This window comes from Erinaceus europaeus, chromosome 20 (genome assembly GCF_950295315.1).
Source record: "Erinaceus europaeus chromosome 20, mEriEur2.1, whole genome shotgun sequence".
Classification (NCBI taxonomy): domain Eukaryota; kingdom Metazoa; phylum Chordata; class Mammalia; order Eulipotyphla; family Erinaceidae; genus Erinaceus; species Erinaceus europaeus.
This window is the reverse complement of record NC_080181.1, coordinates 23,649,210-23,669,454: the sequence shown is the minus strand read 5'-3', so window position 1 is coordinate 23,669,454 and position 20,245 is coordinate 23,649,210. Positions and strand designations below refer to the sequence as shown.

General features: G+C 37.3%; 1 protein-coding gene and 1 pseudogene across 5 annotated transcripts in view; one reads left to right on the top strand and one right to left on the bottom strand.

Moving 5' to 3' along the window:
• The window catches only part of DDX10 (DEAD-box helicase 10), a 653,321-nt gene that overhangs the window by 182,939 nt on the left and 450,137 nt on the right, over positions 1–20,245 (top strand). For all 5 annotated transcript variants that reach the window (XR_009546788.1, XR_009546786.1, XR_009546787.1 and 2 more), the window contains exon 17: positions 12,937–13,073. Coding sequence is in view for 1 of the 5 variants with exons in the window: in XM_007539286.3 (XP_007539348.1) it covers positions 12,937–13,073 (137 nt within the window). In the remaining 4 variants the exon portion in view is untranslated. The remainder of the gene's footprint in view (positions 1–12,936; positions 13,074–20,245) is intronic.
• LOC132535197 (small nucleolar RNA U3) lies at positions 7,711–7,813 on the bottom strand (annotated as a pseudogene).

The following is a 20,245-nucleotide window of genomic DNA, read 5'->3' as shown; positions in this document are numbered from 1 at the left end:
ACTGCCTCACCACTTGCGAAGCTTTCCCCCTACAGGTGGGGACCAGGGGCTCGAATCTGGGTCCTTGTACACTATAACGTGTGCACTCAACCAGGTGCACCACCACCTGGCCCAATGTATTCTTTTAAAACTACATCTTCCAAAGAAGATAACCTTAATTTTTTCTTTAAAGAGTTGTTAGCCTGAAAGAGGAGAGAGCATCATAGCATCACCCTGGCATATATGTACAGCCAAGGATTGAATGCAGGACCTACCTCATAGTTGAGGGTCCAGCACATCATCCTCTCTGCTACCCTACTGGGCTGTACTCCTTAATCTTTAGGATTTTTTATATACTATTATTACTTCTCCCCATATTTTGACTCATCGGTGCTATAATATTGGGAAATGGAATTGAGGGAAGAAAGAATAAAGTATTGATGCAAAATTTTTATGAACAGTTTATTTGAAACTAGCCAGTTGGAAATGTTCATAACTATTAAATTTGGGTCTGACTCTATGAATAGAGCTATCTAAGCAGAAGTAACCAAGACCTATCTCTAACAACATGCAAAAGGGAAAGATTAGTTTTGTTGGAAATGCTCATTTAACTGCATCTATTTCAGTGATACCAAAATGGCATATGTCTATGAAAGATATGTTGTCATGGTTTATAATTTTTACATTTGTAAGAATGCTTCCCCTACTACTTACTATTTTTCCCTTTTTGTGTGTACATGTTTAATGGATTTTCACATTCCACTGCATTCATTCACATGTACTTGTGAAAAGCTGAATTTATTCCATTCGTTTATTTTAAATTGCTACTTATCTTGTACCAAACATGATCCTTTTGTAGTCTCTGAGGAGTGTATTTTCTAGCGGTTCACTGAGAGACATTCAGATTGAACTTGGATTCTACTAGGAGTAATAAAAAGAAGCAGATGGGACAACCATGAAGAATGTAGTAGAGATAAACATGCACATGTAATGTTCTGAATTCTAAGATTTCAAATGTTGAGTTTCTGAATTTTTTTTTTTCTGCTTGGCATCCTGAAATAATCCTTGAGAGAGAGCGAGAGATAGCATGTGTCACTAGGTTGTTGGAATTGTTAACCTGTAGGCTGTATGAAATAGTCATATATTAAGCATGCAAGTGAGTAAGCAATTTTAGAAGAATAATGAATTTTATGCATTGCTGCTTTAGAAGAAAATTGCATTTTACTAAAAATCTTATTAAGGTAAAAATGCTGAATCACACTCTTTGGCATGCTGTGTTTCAGATCACATTGTTTTATAGCAATGCTCAGCAACAGTAAGTGTGCAGTAGACAGTTGTTGAATGAATACTCCAAATTCTGAAGATCCAGATTTGGCATTTGCATATCCCTATGCCAGCCCTTTGCCTGCAGCTCTTAACATCTCACTTCATTTATTATTTATAGTACTTCTTTGTCTTTCAATCAAATATCCATATTGTTTTGGAATGCTTGGGGGAAAATAAAGAAGGTACTGAGGGGGATTCAGGTGAACTCTACTAGATTTAAAAGAAAAATTCTGTTAAGTAGGTAGACTCTTCCTGAAGTCTCTTACTAGTTCTCCTTAAATAATACTTTCATCATCCCCAATGTCCTGTATTCCCTGTCTTTTCAATTTTTCTTATATGGGGTGGTTGGAGCTAAGATGTGATGTGTTTCTTTCCTAGCACTCATGATGCTTAAACCGCCCCCCCCCTTTCCTTTGTTTTAATAAACTCTGTGTGTTAAGACAGGTTTTTCTGAATAGGGTCCCAATAACTGTAGAGTCCTTGACCAAAGTTCAGGTTTTCACATTTACTAGTAATGTTAAGAGTAATGCCAAGAGGTGTACAAAATACATTTTGGCCATATAACAAAAAATCAGGCATATAAATAGGTACTGGATTAAGGCCCCAATCCAGTCTTACAGAATACATTTCTAAGCAGACAAATAAAATGAAAATACTCTAAAATATTTGTGTTCATATTGCAACATTGTTAGGAATAAATGGAGTAGTCTGTTAAAAGTTGGTCATTACAGTGCAGGAACAATGGTTTCTTCGTACTCTTAGCTGCTTCTGTGCTTAACTATTTAGCACATTTGCCTCAGTAAATAGATGCTCATTTTCAGTGGGCACATTTAGTATTTTTATAAACCAGTTTGTGTGCATTATTCAGAATGTTTTCAGTAGTTTCTTTTCTAGTGACTTCATGCCAGAGATTTATAGCTTGAGTGTATCTCAAAAAACTCAATTTTCTCTACCAAGATGGCTGGTTGTTTCCATTAATCAGAAGTGTTATATTCTACAAGTATGATTTTTATCAATGCTGTCTTAGGAAATTGTTTTTGAAGGCTTTGTTAGAACAAAATATATTTTTAATATATAAATTCTCCTCTAGATTTTATTCATCATTTTTTTACTTTTTTTTTTTTTTTTGGTCAAGATCCAGAAATAGTTTATCATGAACTTCACACAATTTTACCTTATGAAATTTTGAGCTATCAAAATTTCTTATAATTCATATAGTATGGAGGCACTTTTTTTTTTAATTCTAAAAAGTTTACAATTACAATTTTAAGCTTCTTTTATTTTTATGATTACTATATGACATACAGAAAGACCATGAAAGCATCTATATTTAGATTTTGGATTGATTTCCTCAAATAATTGTTGAACAGCAAGCATGTTCATTATCTCCTTCCTTTATTGCCTCCATTGGCTTCCACCTTTACTCATTAAGTGATTGAGAGCAAGTCTTGTCCCCTTTTATTTGACCCTAATAAAATTCACAAGGGTGCTAAGTTATCCTCACTTTCTGTATGATACAGAAAACCTATTCTTCCTCCTCATCATCTTTTCATTTCTCAGTGATGTTCTATAGTTGTATGACTTTATTTTTCTTTTTGAAAAGAAGCAAATTTATTAAATTTCTTAGATTTTTTTGCTCTCAATTATTATGCTTTCAGTTTTAACATTAGATGTCATTTTTGCTTTTGCTATGGTTGTGGATATTCTAAAAGGGGGGGGAGTATAGCATGTGTAGAAATATATTTATACTTAAGTTCTGATTCTGCTTTCTCTGTGTCAAAGGAATTTTATACATTGTTCTCAAAAATAATATCCTTACCCATTCATGTGCCTACCCATTATGGGGTAAAAATACTAATCACCCAGAAAATAATTGAAGGTAAAGGAAGTGTATTATAGTGTATCTGCATTATGCTAATCTTCTCTGTTTCTTCCAATTTTAGTATATGTGCCGCCAAAGCGAGTACATGTGTATCTACATTATAAGATCCTTCCTGATCATGCTTGAATTCATATTGTAGAAACAAATTGTGTATGTTTCAAGTTGTTACTGTGTACACAGATATATGTAAGAAAGTTTTCTTATATGATTCTCTATGAGGAAGTTTTTCATGAGTTTATCTTTTTAAATTTTTTTCTTAATTTCTTTATTGGGGAATTAGTGGTTTATAGTTTGTTCATGTGTGACATTTCTACATAACAATACAACTCCCATTTAATAGCTGATCACAACTTACTCAGCCACTCACTTGTTGTTGGACACCTGAGTTGCTTCCAGGTTTAGGCTATTACAAATTGTGCTTCTATGTACATAGATATATACAAATCTTTTTGGATGGATATGTGTGGTTCCTTTAGGATATATCCCCAGGAGAGGAATTTCAGGGTAATAGGGTAGGTCCACTTCTAGGCTTCTGAGAATTCTCCAGACTGCTTTCCACAGGGGTTGGGCCAATTTATATTCCCACCAGCAATTTATATTCCTTTGTCCCCATAACCTCTCCAGCATTTCTTGCTGCTACCTTTTCTGATGTATGACATTCTTACAGGAGTGAAGTGGTATCTCATTGTCTTTGTATTTCTCTGACAATCAATGACTTGGAGCATTTTTTCATGTGTTTCTTGGCCTTTCGATCTCATCTGTGATGAATATTCTGTTCATGTCCTCTCCCCATTTTTGAGTGAGGTCATTTTTGTTGTTGTTGTTGTTAACTTTGGTGAGCTTTTATATATTTTGGTAATTAGCCTCTTGTCCGATATATAGCATGTAAAGATCTTCTCCCATTCTGTGGGAGGTCTCTTTGTTTGGGTGGTCGTTTCTTTTGCTGTTCAGAAACTTTTTAATATGATATAGTCCCCCTGGTTTATTTTTGACTTAGTCTTCTTTATAATTGGATTTGTATCATTGAAGATGTCTTTAAAATTTATATGGAAAAGAGTTCTGCCAGTACTTTCCTCTAAGTATTTGATAGTTTCTGGTCTAACATTCAAGACCTTGATCCATTTGGAATTTACTTTTGTGTTTGGTGAAATATAATGGTTCAGCTTAATTCTTCTGCATGTTTCAACCCAATTTTCCACCACCATTTATTGAAGAGACTCTAGGAGGAAGCTTTTAACATAAAAATTATTTGTAACTTTATAGGAATTATTGCATGTATGTTTTTACAGAAATCTCATTTTCCCCGGTAGATGCTGATTACATATTTTCCAAGCACCTGCAATTATTTAAAATCATTAAGAGACAGTAGTTGACAACTAATAATAAAAATCACTTGGTCATATCTAAAATTGGTGAGCTTTTTCTTTTTTGTATTTTTATTTATAAAATGGAAATATTGACAAGACCATAGGATAAAAGGGGTACAATTCCAAGAAATTCCCACCACCAGAACTCCATATCCAATCCTCTCCCTTGATAGCTTTCCTGTTCTTTATCCCTCTGGGAGTATGGACCCAGGATCATTATAGGGTGCAGAAGGTGGGAGGTCTGGCTTCTATAATTGCTTCCCTGCTGAACATGGGCATTGAGAGATCAATCTGTACTCCCAGCCTGTCTCTCTCTCCCTAGTGGGGTAGGAATCTGGGGAGGTCGGGCTCCAGGACACTTTGGTGGGGTTGTCTGCCCAGGAAAGTCAGGTTGGCATCATGATAGCGTTTGGAACCTGGTGGCTGAAAAAGAGTTAGGATATAAAGCAGAACAAATTGTTGACTAATCATGAACCTAAAGACAAGAATATTGCAGATGAATATTTGGGTTCTTTATTTTGGAAAAGCTAGTAGGTCCATTTTAGGTATATTCCAAGGTACCCATAACTTTACTAGTTTTTGCCGGAGTCTGACAGCTAACATGCAGGTGGACCCAAGGTGTTGTCTGGGGAGATGGAGTCATAGTTGGAAAAAGGACTGGAAAGCTGCATCAGGGAAGAGAGTAGCTCCCAAATATAGGGAAAGTGTATAAATATTGTTAACTGTAAACCCCATCGATTTGATTTGGGGCCCATAGTCAGCACAGGAGCCTATGTAACCTCTGCATCTCTCTAAGTATGATCTGGCATTCTGTGGTCATGGTTAGAAACATTCCAGGCTGCACTAATTTCAGGACCCATCATCCTTGAGTGGTAGGTAGAGTATGTTACTCAATCTCCCTTTGAAGAATGGAATATTCCCTACCCTTGTTGATCCACATTGAAGGCAAGGCCGTATAAGGACTCACAAAGGGGTCCATTATGGTGTTCCTGATGGAGATGACCAGTGACAGTGGTGAGACTGATCCACAAGAGGTCTAGGCCCATCCTGTCTGTGTGGGAATACCAGGACTCCCTGACCAGGGCCCCCCCACCCCAGGGATGGCCTAATAGTGACTAAGGAGTCATTAAAGTATGCCGAGTCTCTTGCCTTTATTCAGCTTTTGTAGTTCTTTGTCTGACAAGGTTAGTTTTGGAATTGTTGGGCTTTTTGACCTAAGTAGTGCTAAACTTGTATCGATAATTATGTGATCATTATTTTATAGCAAATAATGTTCAAGTTAGGATTTTATACTTTCTGATTTTATATTTTTACACTTTATACTTTTGCATTAAATACCTACTCATTTGTTAGGTGTTTTTTTTTATTATTATTCCCTTTTGTTGCCCTTGTTGTTTTATTGTTGTAGTTATTGTTGTTACTGATGTCATTGTTACTGGATAGGACAGAGAGAAATGGAGAGAGATGGGGAAGACAGAGAGGGGAAGAGAAATAGACACTTGCAGACCTGCTTCACTGCTTGTAAAGCAACTCCCCTGCAGATGGGGGAGCCAGGGGCTCAAACCAGGATCATTACGCTGGTCCTTGCACTTTGCACCACCTGCATTTAACCCGCTACACTACCGCCCGACTCCCTTAGGTATTTATTAAGAACCTGCTCTGTGCTTTCATCAAAAAGCATATAGCAGTAAATGATAGCTGTGTGTCCTCTACTCTTACAGAATTACAAATTTAGTGAGGGATGCAGGTATTAAACAAATACTGTTTAGCCCAGTACCCATTGTGTTGCAGGAAGCTTCTGTGCTGTGCTCTTTTTTACTCTTTCTATACCTTTCTGCCTGTCTGTCTGTATCTTAAAAGCAACAATAACAATGACAAGAAATAATTCACTCTAGGTGTAGCACTCAAGAATTTTTACTAAGGAATTGATGTTAAATATACTATGTCTGGCTGAATTGAAGTTACCCAGACTTAATATAGTAAAATAATATTTGGTCTTTGTCCCTGATTGCTGACACTGAACCCCCAAGTCCCTTGGAGTTCCCTAATAGGGATCTTGCTGTTACTAAGGGGAGGGCCCTGTCTAGCAAAATTGAGTTTATGCTAATGGGCTAACTTTTTTTATTTATGACTGGATAGAGACAGAGAGAAATTGAGAAAGGCGAGAGAGAGAGAGAGACACCTGCAGCCTGACTTTATCACTTGTGAAGTTTTCCCCCTGCAGGTGGGGACCAGGGGCTCGAACCTGGGTCCTTGTGCACTGTGATGTGTGCACTTAACCAGGTGCACCACCACTAATGGGCTAACTCTTAATTGGGACATCTGTATAGCTTCAGAATGGGGGTGGGTCACCACCAGCAAGACTGAACACAATATTGGAGGATAAAAACTTTAGGTAGGTCTCATCCCTGACCTCCTGGCAGTGAACTCAGAGATTGTCAAATTCTTGAACAGCAAGAGCACTCACTTTCAGATTGTGAATGCATTGTTGTGCTGGAAAGTTAGCCAATCTGGAGAGGAAACAAAAGGCTCTGTGTACTCCTTGGCCAGTACATCTTTTCCTGAGTTATATCCTTCATAATAAACTGGTAATCATAAGCAAAGCACTTTCCTGCATTATTTGTCATGCTAAACAAGTATTGAACGTAAGAGAACCTCCGAGTTTGCAGTCTGCCAGGCCAAATCGCAGTAGTTTGGGGATCCCATTTGTGGCTGACTTCTTAGGTGTAGGTAGTCTGATAGTAATGAGTTCTCAACCTGCAGGGTCTGTGCTCACTCTGCCTAGTTAATATCAACATTGAATTAAATTGTTGGATGTCATGTGATACTGGAAAATTAGTGTCAGAAAGACATATTTGTTACCAGAAAACACCACACAGCAGGCAAGAGGCATAGAAGAGCTTTCTAGTAGAGAAAACTCTTAAATTAGGAAAGGACTTAACAATTATTCTAGAACCTAAAATAAAGTACAACTTAAAAACTTGTAATCAAGTAAATATAATTAGATTAGCAATGAGTAGTCAGAAGGAAGGCAAGGATAGTTATTGGGAGACTTAGTGGAATAAAGGTGATACAATATTCTTTAAAAAAAGAAGATGCTTTGGAAGATGGGTAGTAAAAACGGAGGTGGATTTATACAAGGAGACATGGAATACAACCATATATTTTCATGAAGCATTTAAAATATGCCTGGTTCTGAAGAACTGTTGTAGAAAGAGCAAACATATACTATAGAAATGATCCCTGGAAGTACAGTCTTAAAAATGAGTATAGTCTTGTAAATAAAATAAAATAAATAAAAAAGAAAGAGCAAACACAATTAGCAAGAGTTAAAATGTGGGGTGTGATGTAGAAGACCTAGAGAATGCCATTTTTTTTTTTTACTTCTTTATTGGGGAATTAATGTTTTACAGTCATCAGTAAATACAGTAGTTTGTGCACATATAACATTTCTCAGTTTTCCACATAACAATACAACCCCCACTAGATCCTCTGTCATCCTTTTCCAGGACCTGTACTTCCCCCTCCCCCAGCCCCCACACACACACCAGAGTCTTTTACTTTGGTGCAATACACCAACTCCAGTTCAAGTTCTACTTGTGCTTTTTTCTTCTGATCTTGTTTTTCAACTTCTGCCTGAGAGTGAGATCATCCCATATTCATCCTTCTGTTTCTGACTTATTTCACTTAGAGAATGCCAGTTTTGTGTGGCCTTGGCCATGTTGTTTGGTTATCTGAATTACCTATTAACTTTGAACATGGAAATGGTTATTTTTCTTTCTGCTTGATAGGGTTTGAAGATTAAGATAATGTATGTCAGAGCACTTTGTAAATTTGTTGCAGGAAAATGGCACTTCTGATGTTCTCTTTTCGTGAATACCAAAATGAAAATCAGTCAGATAACTATTCTTTAGGATATTTTTGTATGTCCTACTTAAAATTGTTTCTCCCAAATAACTATTTTAGGAAGTCCTTCTTATTTTAGGTTAAATATTTCCTCAGAGGTTCTGACACCATATTTCCAGAATAACCAATTCATAGAGGTGACCTTGCTATCTATTTTTCTCTCTCTCTCTCTGAGCTACTTTTTTTTTTAAGCATTTTTTATTATCTTTATTTACTGGATAGAGACTGCCAGAAATCGAAAGGGGAGGAGGAAATAGAGATGGAGAGAGATAGACACCTACAGACCTGCTTCACCACTCTCAAGCTTCCTCCTTCAGGTGAGGACCAGTGGTTTGAACCTGGGTTCTTGCACACTGTAACATGTGCGCTCAACCAGGTACACCACTGCCTGCCCCCACTACTTTGTTTCTTAAGAGTGGTATGTATGATCATAGACATTCTCTGCTCATTCTGACCAGGAAGGGAAAGTAGAGAGAGATGGAACAGTAACTAGTCAGGGTAGAACTTCTTACCTGAAATAACTGAAGAAATGGAGGCAAATTCAGAAAGGATCCTTAATTAATAAATCATATATTAGAAGATATTGACAAGTGCTTTCTATCAGCAGTTGCACAGTGGAGTCCCCTTTACTTTTGTAGGGGTATTGTTTGTGTTTGTTTTCTTTGCTAGAGCACTGTTTAGCTCAGATTCATAGAGGTGGCAAGGAATGAACCTGAGACTGTTATTATTATTTATTATCAATTATATATTATCAATATTTAATTATCTTTATTTATTAGATAGAGACAGCCAGAAATTGAGATGGTAGGGGGAGATAGAGAGGAAGAGAGTGAGAGAGACACCTGAAACACTGCTTCACCACTCATGAAGCTTTCCCCATGCAGGTGGGGACTGGGGGCTTGAACCTGAGTCCTTGCACATTGTAACAGTGCACTCAGCCAGGTGTGCCACCACCAGTCCCCCCTCCATTTATTCTAATTGGCTGCTCCCTAGCAGTAACAGAACCTAGTTTTCACCTTACTGTTTAGGTGGGTAACTGAACTAGAAAAATTGTTTCCAGGGGAGGGAATTTGCCTTGTTCACTATTACATCATCAGAACCCAGTGGTGTGTTTGGCATTTATGATAGCTCCTTAAAATTTTCCTGTTGCTGTTGAACTGAAGACATTTTTATAAGGCTTCTTCAGAGTATTTACTAAATCTTTCTTTGATCATATTTAACATGAAACATATTTAACATTAAGCACAATTAGTGCTTCTGTACATATTGATTCTATGAATAAGATTATATATATGCACATGTTTGGGGTTGTCAGAAAAGTTATGTGCATTTATGCATACAAGAACATAGGAAAATATGTTATGACTTTTTCTGACAACACAGTAGTTCAAAGGCTAGCTAGTTGTCCTCCTTCTAAGAAATACACACACACACACACACACACACACAATAGAGAGAGATTGAAATGGCAGGACAGATAGAGAAGGGAAAGAAAGACACTTGAGGGGGTCAGGTGGTGGTATATCTGGTTAAGCACACACATCACAATGCTCAGAAACCCAGGCTTAAGCCCCCGACCCCCACCTGCAGGAGGAAAGCTTCTTCAATGGTGAAGCAGGGCTGCAGGTATCTCTCTCCCTCTCCCCTCTCAATTTCTCTGTTTCTGTCAATAATAAAAAATAATATTAAGAAAGAAAGGAAGAAAAAATGAGTCCAGAAAGATTGTTTCTGAATACAGTATCATAGTTTTTACCTTTTAAACAATTCATTAAGTCACAAAGAGACAAATTCGCTAGTGTCCATTTTCTTTCCCACCTTGTGTAACTTAGAAACTAGATAGTGTGAGTAAGACAAATACTTTTTACTTTTTTTTTAATTTGTAAATAAAATCAACTTTTATTAATATCAGAGCAATAGTTTTCTAATTTGTCAGCTTTCACGGGTAGATTCTTCTTTTTTTCCTTTTCTCTCTTCTGGGTCCGGATGGAATTAGAGTTCAGAGCCCTCTGGTCCTCTTCCACTAACATTTACCCCTCTGAGGACAAATACTTTGTTTTTTAAGTTTTTTATTTATAAAAAGGAAACACAGACAAAACCATAGTATAAGAGGGGTACAACTTCCCACAATGCCCACCACCAAGACAAATACTTTTTGACAGAATGTTCTAATTAGTTGTTTTGAGTAGCATGAGAAAGTGGAGAAAGATAAGAAAGTAACTAGTCAGGGAGGAGTAGTTTCAGTTTTTAACTAGAAATGAAGACATTTCATGACTTATATTTGTGTATTGCTTTTGTTGTAAGTAGTAGTGGTTTTGGTCATTCTTTAGTAGTTAAAGATATTAATCAAAGTTACACTTTTCATAGTACAGACATATATGTTCTATAGTTGAATGTGTTTAATCAATTAATAAACCATAAGGAAAAGATTAGTCTAACAAAGTCTTTTTTCTGATGGTTACATCATTTAAGGGGGCTGAAATTTCATTGAAAAGAATGATGGTCCACTTAAATTGACTGGTATTTGTGATGAAAGACTGTAGTATACACCTTCATATGCATGACATTAAGAGTGTGGTCATCTTGTAGGTCAGGAAGTAGAAAGATCTAAGTGTTTTTTATTATAAAAGTTTCACATTAACACAGATTCTAGAAATATTTTGACCATTTAAAACTAAATTTTCATCATTCTGAGATAGTATTTCTTTCTAATAGATGAATGTGTACTCTCGAATACTAAATGGGCTATTTAGACTAAATCTCAACTTAAAGTTTATTCCTCTTGTAGATATTTTTAGTATCACTCCTCATAAGTGCTAAAGGAGTAAATTAAATGGTATTAACTGTTAAAATAAAATTAAATAAAATTTTCTGCCCCAAATGTTGGGGCTATAGTTCTCAACCCCAGTAGAACACTTGAAAGAGTGGGGGTAGGAGCAGGGGATCTTGGTGCTGGTACCAAGGCCAAGTGATAACCCTGGAGGCAAATAAAATAAAATAAAAAGAATATGCATTTAGAAATCACAAGAACAGGAGTTCTATTCTTACATAACTAAGTAATATGCCTTAAAGAGGGTTTATAGTTTGAGTCCAGATATTTTATTTTTACCAGGAAAGCAAAGGCCATTTAGCTGTGATGAGCAATCCTTGTTTTTTTCCTTTCTCCCTCCCTTCCTTCCTTCCTACTTTCCTTCCTTCCTCCCTTCCTTCCTTCCTTCCTTCCTTCCTTCCTTCCTTCCTTCCTTCCTTCCTTCCTTCCTTCCTTCCTTCCTTCCTTCCTTTTTATAAAAAGGAAACACTGACAAAACCACAGGATAAGAGGGGTACAGCTCCACACAGTTCCCACCACCAGAACTCCATATCCCATCCCCTCCTGTGATAGCTTTCCTATTCTTTAACCCTCTGGGAGCATGGACCCAAGGTCATTGTGGGATACAGAAGGTAGAAGGTCTGGCTTCCTTAATTGCTTCCCCGCTGAACATGGGGAACAGGTCGATCCATACTCCCAGCCTCCCTCTTTATTTCTTCTTCCTTTTGTTGTGTTATCAAGGGAGAACTTTTCATAAATGTTAGAAAACCTCTTAGTCTGGGTTGTGTGTGTGTTGGCTTTCTGAGAAAGAACATTAAGCTATTTGAAATCAAAGAATCATTGGAGTTTGTCCCACATGTATAAAAAGTAATTATAAATATAACTGAAAGAAACTCATCCAAATTTCTTTTAGTGCTACTTATATATGTTAAACTCTGTGACAATGCTTGTTTCTGTTTCTTATCTACTAGGTGACTTTGCCAGAAATAAATGTTTTAAGGGGTGTTCACTATTTAAATGTGTGGTAATTTTATTTTACCATTGCATCACTTTGTTCTTTGACTAAAATAAACCACCATAAAATGAGAAAAATTCACTTACCTTCCTACTTTCATGGATAATGTAGTTTCCAACTTATTCTGTGCATAAAACTTTGACTAATATGACGATAAAATAGCCAGTCAAATGTTTCTGCTCAGCTCTAGCTTATGGTGGTGTGGGGAGTTGAACCTGAGATTTTGAAGCCTCATGCATGTCTCTTGCTTAACCATCATGCTTACCTACACCCATGTTTCTGTATTCTATGGTAAACTTTTGTATTTTTATCTAATATTATAGGTAGTTTTGAAATTTAACCTGTGTGGACAGAAACACTAAAACAACTTTCCTTGATAGTTGAGTTACATGAAAATAAACTGATAAAATTTCCTTATAGCATTTACACGGCTTAAAACTGATTTGTTTTCTGGGGAAAATATATATATGACATGAATTTTCTTTCTCTTAGTAAATGATCATGGCTCTGAAAATCACAGAGGCATTCGGGCTTTCACTAGGATTTAAGTTTTATAATTTGCAGTTCTAAATTAGAAGAGTCTTAGGTTTAAAAGTGAGAGTTGAATTTTCTTCAGCTGTTTGCTTAAATCACATTTCCCCTTGTGTCTTCTTAGGTCAAAGATGAGGAGGAAGCATTTCTGGATTGGAGTGATGACGATGATGATGGATTTGATCCAAGCACACTTCCGGATCCAGACAAGTACAGAAGCTCTGAAGAATCAGATAGTGAAGATGGGGAAAATAAAATTAGGTATGTTTTTACTCTTGGTGAATTAAGTTTTTTTTCTTTTTAAGAATACATGGAAGCAAACTTTTAATATTCTTCCCATCAGTTTAGGGACTCTTCTTGCTGTTAAGATAGTTTCTGGGTCATCATTAATCTTTATACAACAGACATTTTGTTTCACTCATCTGGCATTTCCTTCCTTAGTAGTGACATTTCCCTGATGCCACCTAGTTAATACAACTTGTTCTCTAATAGCTTCACGTGTTCCATCCTCCTAATTAGCCTGTAATTGCTTTGTACCTAGAAAATGTGTTTTTGTAACAATACTTTCAGCTCCAGACTATTTCTGTCGCTGACATTACAGAGAAGGTCCTGAAATACTTGAATTAATTAATTGTCTGGTGAAGTTGATTATATAGAGTAAAATATATAATCATAAATGGCTATCACATTGGTCCTAATAACATAAACAGTAGAAGAAATAACAGAATAGATGGTTAGAGAATTGCAAGAAGCCAGTTTCAGGTGGAGTAATGATAAAGTACAAAAAAGGAAAAGTAACATGAGATGCCAAAGCATCTTAAATATCAGAGTTCAGAAATAAAATATTTAAACATTATATGAAAAATAAAATAGTTTTAATTTTAGGTAGAGCTAATAATTCTGAATTAAATTCCCTTCAGAGACTGAAGGGAATTTCTAACTTGTCTTAAAGTAAAGAAAATTGTCTACCAACAAGGCAGACCCTCTTAACTCTTTTTGCCTTTGAGCACAGTGACTAGCCCAGTTCTGAGTGGTAGCTCTGAGGGCCGGGCAGTAGTGCAGCTGGTTAAGTGCACATGGTACAAAGCTCAACGACCGTTGTAAGGTTCCCCATCTGTGGGGGCGGGCGGGGGGGGGGGCGCCGCTTCACAGGCAGTGAAGCAGGTATCTATCTTTCTCTCCCCGTCTCTCTCTTCCCCACCTCTCTTGATTTCTCTCTGTCCTACCCAACAAAAACAGCAAGGGCAGCATTAACAATAACAACAACAGGCAACAAAATGGGAAAAACAACCTCCAGGAGCAGTGGATTCATGGTGCAGGCACCGAGCCCTAGTGGCAAAAAAAAAAAAAAAAAAGAGATAGCTCTTTGTGAATACAGATTTAATATATCAGTTGGCTGAAGACCTAATCCGTGGTCTATCCATAGGATAAATTTGACCAGACTTTGGTTTTCTAGCCTCAACACTATCAGGATTCTGATTCAGATAATTCTGTTTGGGGAGCTTGGCAAATAGTTGTATACTATTGAGCATCATTTCTGATCTCTACCACTAACACTCCACAGCTGGGACAACCAGAAAAATTATTTTGACATTGCCAGAGAGCTCCTGGGGAGCAGAATGACAGCTACATATTTTTATTGCTTAATTTCCCCCATTTCCTACCCAATATAGAAATGGATTTTGCCTTTTTTTTTCCCATTTACCTTCAGTAATCTTTTTCAGTCCAACATCTACAGTAAATTGGGGATGATACAGAAAATTAAAACCTGTCTATCTTTCTTGGATTAGAAGGCAGTTTTTAGGGTTAAGTTACAAGTAGTAGTCTGAGTGTGAAACTTCTTTCTGTATTCTAATTTCAAATTATCTCCTCCACCCCTTTTTAAAATTATCTCAGTAAAAAGATTTTTATAAACCAAAACCAGAATTACCTTGGATAAGAAAATTTATCATGGGAGCTTGGTCGTAGCACAGCGGGTTAAACGCACACGGCACAAGGTGCAAGGGCCGGCATAAGGATCCCGGTTTGAGCCCCCAGCCCCCCACCTGCAGGGAATCATTTCACAGGTGGTGAAGCAAGTCTGCAGGTGTCTATCTTTCTCTCCTCCTGTCTTTCCTATCCAACAACAAAGACAGCTTATGACAACAATAACAACTACAACATCGCAACAATAGCCTCCAGGAGCAGTGGATTTGAAGTGCTGGCACCAAGCCCCAGTAATAACCCTGGAGACCAAAAAAAGAAGAAAAGAAAGAAAGAAAGGAAGGAAGGAAGGAAGGAAGGAAGGAAGGAAGGAAGGAAGGAAGGAAAGAAAAAAAGAGAGAGAGGAAGGAAGGAAAGAAAGAAAGAAAGAAAGAAAGAAAGAAAGAAAGAAAGAAAGAAAGAAAGAAAGGAAGAAAGAGGGAGTCAGGCTGTAGCACAGCGGGTTAAGCGCAGGTGGCGCAAAGCACAAGGACCGGCATAAGGATCCTGGTTCGAGCCCCCGGCTCCCCACCTGCAGGGGAGTCGCTTCACAGGCGGTGAAGCAGGTCTGCAGGTGTCTATCTTTCTCTCCTCCTCTCTGTCTTCCCCTCCTCTCTCCATTTCTCTCTGTCCTATCCAACAATGACAACAACAATAATAACTACAACAATAAAAGAACAAGGGCAACAAAGGGAATAAATAAATAAATATTAAAAAAAGAAAGAAAGAGAAAATTTATTCATGAGAAAATCCATATACACATGAAATTTGACAGTAGTAATTTCTGCTACTACTGCTTTGATAATAGTATCAATACTGTTTGCCTGTTTTGTTCTACTTTACATCTTTTTTCCTTTGGTTTATGCAAATAGGCAATGCTAAAATTCTATGCCTTCATTATCAGTTCTTGCAGACATGATCACAGGTTTTATTTGCTTCACTGTTTCTAGCCTCTGCTTAATAATTGTAAGAAAAGCTAGTATTCCAACCTCATCATCATCTTCTTCATTCTCCCAGTAGGTTGTTCTGTGGGTATTGCTTTTTTAGATGAGAGTTTACTCTTCTAAGGCCAGATATACCACTTAGAAAATAGTTATTGGCTCCAAACTGAACTAGAATGATCTAGTTTCCTGGAAAATTTCCTCTGGGTATTTCTTTTTTTTTTTTTTTTCCTTCACTTTGAGACATCCATAAATACTCAACATAAGTAACACTTTTGTCTCTACACAGAAAGACACTTAGTTGGTAGGGGAATGTGCAAAGGAGAGCCAGATTTAGTGGAGGGTGACTAAATTTGGGGTCGGTAATTCCTCCTCAAGGAGGTCTGATAGGGTTTTAAAGAGTCTGAACCTCTGTCTCCTCAGTTCAGTGCACAGCTATTGTAGAACTTAAACTGTCCTCAGTACTCCCAGCCCCAAATGATCAAAATTATCATCACTAGCTCTGACATTTCAAAGACAGGATATGCAAGATTCAACTCCTTTAAGTTAGCCAGACCAAAAGACACACACACACACACACACACACACACACACACACACACACACACACACACACACACACACACACACACACATATCTTGGTTATAAGATTTTCCCAGGATACATGAAAACAATGTGAACTTGGGTTCCTTTTTGCAGCAGCACTCAGTGAGTTATTTCTCCAGCCCTCTTCACTTTCTTCTCATCTTCACTTATGTTGGTAGTTGTTGCAGTTTGTGTTTTGCTCTGTAGCTTTTACTTCTTAGCGCTGTGGAATTAGCACAGGTAGAACTAATACAAATGGTAGAGTTTGTTGTTATTAGAATAGAAACAGAACAATTGATAGGAATCCTAGCTCTTCACTGAAGTGGACTTTGTGACATTATTGGCTTCATTGGTTGGAAAAGAACATAATCATGACTTTTTCTTTCCAGTATGTTTTGTGTGTGTGTCAGGAGGTGGGGCTGGCGGGTTAACGAATTATGCACATTTGTCTATACATGTGTGTGGTTTCCCTGTTCTCCATAACAATCGTCTGCTAAATACTCTTGCCCACCCCCATCAAGGACCCCCAGCCCCCTCCCTCTTCCATTCCCTCCCCAGAGTCCCTTGCTTTAGTGCAGCATACCACCCCCAGTCTGCATTTCACCCTGTATGTGATATTTATACCTTTTGAAGAAAAGCCTCAAATATTCCAATTATCTTTGTGCTCATAAATGCTTTTTATTACTTTATTGTCCAAATAGTCTATGTTTCATAATGAAAATATTTTGACAGACTTTGATGTGTTGTGCAAAGAATTGGAGTAAGAACCTTTTGTATTACTTAAATCATATTCTACTTTTTTTTTTTTTTTTTGCCTCCAGGGTTATTGCTGGGGCTCAGTGTCTGCAGTATGAATCCACTGCTCCTGGAGGCCATTTGTCCCATTTTTTTGCCCTTGTTTATCATTGTTGTTGTTATTATTTGTTGTTGTTGGCTAGGACACAGAAATTGAGAGAGGAGGGGAGAGAAAGATAGACAGCTGCAGACCTGCTTCACCACTTGTGAAGTGATCCCCCCTGCAGGTGGGGAGCTGGGGGCTCAAACCAGGATCCTTACACCAGTCTTTGCACTTTGCGCCATATGAGCTTAACCCACTGCCTGGCCCCCTGTATTAAGGGTTAAAATATCCACTTGATAGTTTAGTCTCTGGCTTGTTGTGCTCTACCACCCTACACTCCTCTCCAGGGTTATCCACTCCCAAAAGTCCTTCCCTCCCCCCCCCCCCCCCCAATTTTGATAGAGATGGAGGGTATGACATCTAAGTCAAGTCTGAGTGAACCAGGGAGAAGGGTAAATTGCCCTTCTAAAAAGTGTGGCCTTTGAAGTAAGACAAGAGTGCTTTTATTCATATTCCAATTAAATGATTCTTTCAGTAAAACTGTTCCTTTTAGTCATGACTTACAAGCTGAGCGGTTTGGTTCTGAGTGTGGAATGTAAGATTAATTTTTGTATATCTAGTGACATTCATCATGTTTGGTTTATGGCCATCTTCATGTGAATTGCTAATGATGTGAAAATTTGCAAAGTATTGAACACGATGAAAAAAGCAGCAGCTGGATGTTCCAGATATTCATTATCTAGTCAAATTAAGTTTTTAATATTTATAATCCAAACCTTTTTTCAAGCAAAATGAAAAGGAAAGAGAAAGGTTGTGGTTACATTCTCACTGCCTTATATCAATCTTTTTTCATAGATGATAGACTATGTAAGACAAGTTACTTTATTAAAAAAATATTGAACAGTGGAAGTTTTTGGTAGACTATTTTCTGGTGATGTAAGACTAATTAATTACTTTGGTGATTTATGCTGATCCGATTGACATACTTTGTGCATGGTAACCTCCACGTAGACTGATAAACTTTCCTGTACAGAGTAAATTTATTTACATAACATAATTAGATATTCTTTTTTACCTGGTTTTATAGAACTCTGAATCAAATATTAATCAAGGATTTTTATCTGATCATGTTTGCAATTTTTTTAATCTGTTCCACATTAGGTTTTTTTTTTTTTTTTTTTTAAGTGAACTTACTTGTCTTAAAGCATTGTCTCTTATGGCTGAGCCGTGGCATGCCTGGTAGAGCACGCACATTATCATACTTGAGAGCCTGGGTTCAAACTCTTGGTTCCCACCAGCTGATGGGATGCTTCACAAGTAGCAGAGCAGTGTTATAGATGTCTTTCATTCCCCATGTCCCTTCCCCTGTTCTCCCCATCTATTTCTTTCTTCTGTAGGGAGAAAGGAAAGAAGGGCAAAGGGGGGATAGGAAGCCCCCAGGAGCAGTGAAGTTGTTCTGCAGGCTTAAAGTCCCAGCAATAACCATAGTGGCAATAAAAATAAATATAAACATTTGAAAAGAAATTATCTCTTAAGGGTCAGGCAGTGGCACATCTGGTTAAGTACACACATTACAGTGTGTAAGGATCCAGACTCAAGCCCCCTGCTCCCCACTTGCAGAAGAAGGGTGTCTGTCTATTTCTCTCCCTCTCTCCCCTGTCCATTTCTGCCTGTCTCTATCCAGTAATAAATAACTAATTTTTAAAATTTATCTTATATGAAAAAGATGAACTGCTTTATTCTCTGCTTATTGCTTGCTAGTATTATTTCTTTAGTAAATTTTTCTCAGCAACTAGCCTAAGATTTTGTAGTTGCTTTGTGATATATAATAGGTTTTTTTTTTTTTTTTAACACTGTAAAAGAAATAGGAATTGATCTTCATGGGAAGCAAAATCCCCATAAACTAAATTTCATTCCTTCTTAATTATTTTTGATCGAGGCTAGTTATGGCACATTATTTATTATGCATAGCTTTTAGTAGAATTATTTTGTTATCACTTCACTGCTTCACTGATTCTCTCCCTCCAAGCCCCAGCCTCCCCAATAGTACATTTCTGTCTTTTCTAGTGTATGACGTTCTCACAAGTGTAGATATCTCAATGTTCTTTTTATTTGAATTTCCTTGATCAATGATTCTTGAGCATTTTGTTATCTGGTAGCCCATTGGATCTCTTCTTTGAAGAAGATTCTGCCTTTGTCTTCCTTCCATCTCTCCCCTGCCTCCATTTTTCAGTGGAGATTTTTGTCCTTTTATTGTTGAGTTTGGTGAGTTCTTTGTATTTTGGTTATTAGCCTTCTGTATGGCACATAAAAACTTTCTCCCCTTCTGTGGGGAATCTCTCTGTTATGACTTATTTTTTTGTTTGTTGCTTACAGAAGCTTTTCAGTTTGATATGGTCCCATTGGTGTGTTTTTTTCTTTTGTTTTCCTTGCAATTTGATTTGAATCAGTGGAGATGTTTCTAAAACTTACATGGAAAAGAATTCTGCCTATGTTTTTCGCCAATTATTTGGTCCTTTCTGGCCTAACATCTAAATCTTTGATTCATTTGAAGTTTACTTTTTTAATTCTTTTTTATTTATTTATAAAATGGAAACATTGACAAGACCATAGGATAAGAAGGGTACATTTCCACACATTGCCCACCCCCAGAGCTCCATATCCAATTCCCTCCCTTGACAGCTACCCTATTCTTTATCCTTCTGGGAGTATGGACCCAGAATCATTGTAGGGTGCAGAAGTGTGGTGGTCCAGTTTCCTTCTTCATGTTTCTACCCAATTTTCCCAGCATTATTTATTGAACAGGCCCTCTCTTCTCCATTTGATATTCTGGGCTCCCTTGTCAAAAATTAAGTGTTCATAGGTGTAGGGATTGATTTCTGTACTCTAGATTCTATTCCACTGGTCTCTCAGGATTGCTTTGGCTGTCCTGAGTATTTTCTTTCTATGTCTAGGTAATAGTTAGTAGAAAAATGCTAGTGACTGTAATTTGCATTTAATTGAACCCCTATGTATCAATTGGAATCCAGTTGTGTTAGAAATAAAAAGAAGATGAATGATTCATCTTAATGATGTACTGACTTTATTTTGTACCTGCCACACTTTT